Source organism: Helobdella robusta (assembly GCF_000326865.2).
Source record: "Helobdella robusta unplaced genomic scaffold HELROscaffold_9, whole genome shotgun sequence".
In the NCBI taxonomy this organism is placed as follows: Eukaryota; Metazoa; Annelida; class Clitellata; order Rhynchobdellida; family Glossiphoniidae; genus Helobdella; species Helobdella robusta.
This window is the reverse complement of record NW_008705512.1, coordinates 4,444,637-4,446,130: the sequence shown is the minus strand read 5'-3', so window position 1 is coordinate 4,446,130 and position 1,494 is coordinate 4,444,637. Positions and strand designations below refer to the sequence as shown.

General features: G+C 38.7%; 1 protein-coding gene across 1 annotated transcript; it reads right to left on the bottom strand.

Annotated features, from left to right (window-relative positions):
• Nucleotides 1–310: 310 nt before the first annotated feature.
• On the bottom strand, nt 311–1,246 carry HELRODRAFT_166362 (hypothetical protein; the record flags this gene model as incomplete). Its single annotated transcript, XM_009033300.1, has 3 exons — nt 311–783; nt 883–990; nt 1,147–1,246. 3 exons carry the CDS (start codon nt 1,244–1,246, stop codon nt 311–313), a joined length of 681 nt encoding a protein of 226 aa, XP_009031548.1.
• Nucleotides 1,247–1,494: the final 248 nt, after the last annotated feature.

Below are 1,494 nucleotides of genomic sequence, written 5' to 3'. Positions count from 1 at the left end.
TTTTTTACTTCTTTCTTTTCTTTTATTGCTGGAACAATATTGGCATTTTTATTTAATAATTTTCTTCATTTTTGTAATTATTTTTATAAATGAATAAATTATTTGATAATTAAAATTCTATTTTGTTATTAATACAATGTTTAAACTGCTATGGTATCTTTTTTCAAGACAGTGAGTAACTCAACACGCACAAAAAAAAACAGAATTCCAAAAACTAAAACCAACAAAAACTCATCAGCACAATCAACAAAAACCAGCACGGCATCCAGCCAATCGGCCACCAGACCCCATAGAGACAACCAATCAAAATTCAGACGTCCGTCGAAAGAGATGACGACGAAAACTCTGGCGGACCATAGGCCATCTTTAAGTTTCTTTGAAAATCGCCGACAGTCGACCTCAAAACGCCGGGCTGCGTAGGTGGTGGCGGGAGTGGCGGCGGCAACAGCGGCAAGGCGGTGGTCAAGTTGCTTGTTTCCATGTTTATCTGATCCACCATGTTTGTTGTTAGCGGGCCCTGCGACATCGCAAGTGACGTCATGGCTGTTTGGGGTACTCTGGGGTCGTGGGCGTCCAGGGCTTGGTTCGTTTGGGCGTTGAGGGTCGTGTTGATTGAGGTCAGTTGCACGTTCGCCTCCCTGTCCATCATCTCCTTCTCTTGCATCTTTTTCGTCTCGTCGATCATGATTTTTTTTATCTCCTTGCCGACGATCTTCTGCACCTCCGCCGTCCTCATCTCGTTTCTCTTCCTCAGGTAGGTGTCCATCCATTCGGCCTGCTTCTCTTAAAAATTTATGTCATCATCAGGATCATCTTCATCATCGTCGTCATCATCACCATCATATCACCATCATCATTGTCATCGTCACCAGAATCAAAAACCTTGTTCTTTGTAAGCCTTTATAATATTTTTCTTCACTTCAACGGCTTCCTGAGCTTTCCTAGTCTGGATGTAATTAGCGGCTATTGTAGGCATGTTCAAAATTTTACCTTGGAGGGCGGGAAAAGTTTTTTTTTAAATTATTCTTTAAATCATTATCATAACCATCCACATCATCATCGTCGTCATCATCGTCGTCATCATCATCGTCATCATCATCGTCATCATCGTCGTCATCATCACGATAGTAAAAATGAGATAGCTACTTATGAAAGTTGTAACAGCGTAAGCACCGTCTATTATCAACTCAATGAGTGCGTTGTAAAAATCTTCTTTCACAAATTTCACGTTAGTCAAGTTCTGCATGCCTGGTACCGGCGTTATATTAATATTCTATCCATCTAATTATTTAATTAATTAATTAATTATTTATTTATTCATTTTTCATGTGAATTGTTTTAATGAATAAAAACAACGCGAAAATAACAATACTAAAAACCACCACTAGTGATAATAGTAACGACAAAATTTGTAGTATAAAAAGTAGTAGTAGTAGTAGTAGCAGTAGCAGTAGTAGTTGTAGTAGTAGTAGTAGTAGCAGTAGTAATAGTAGT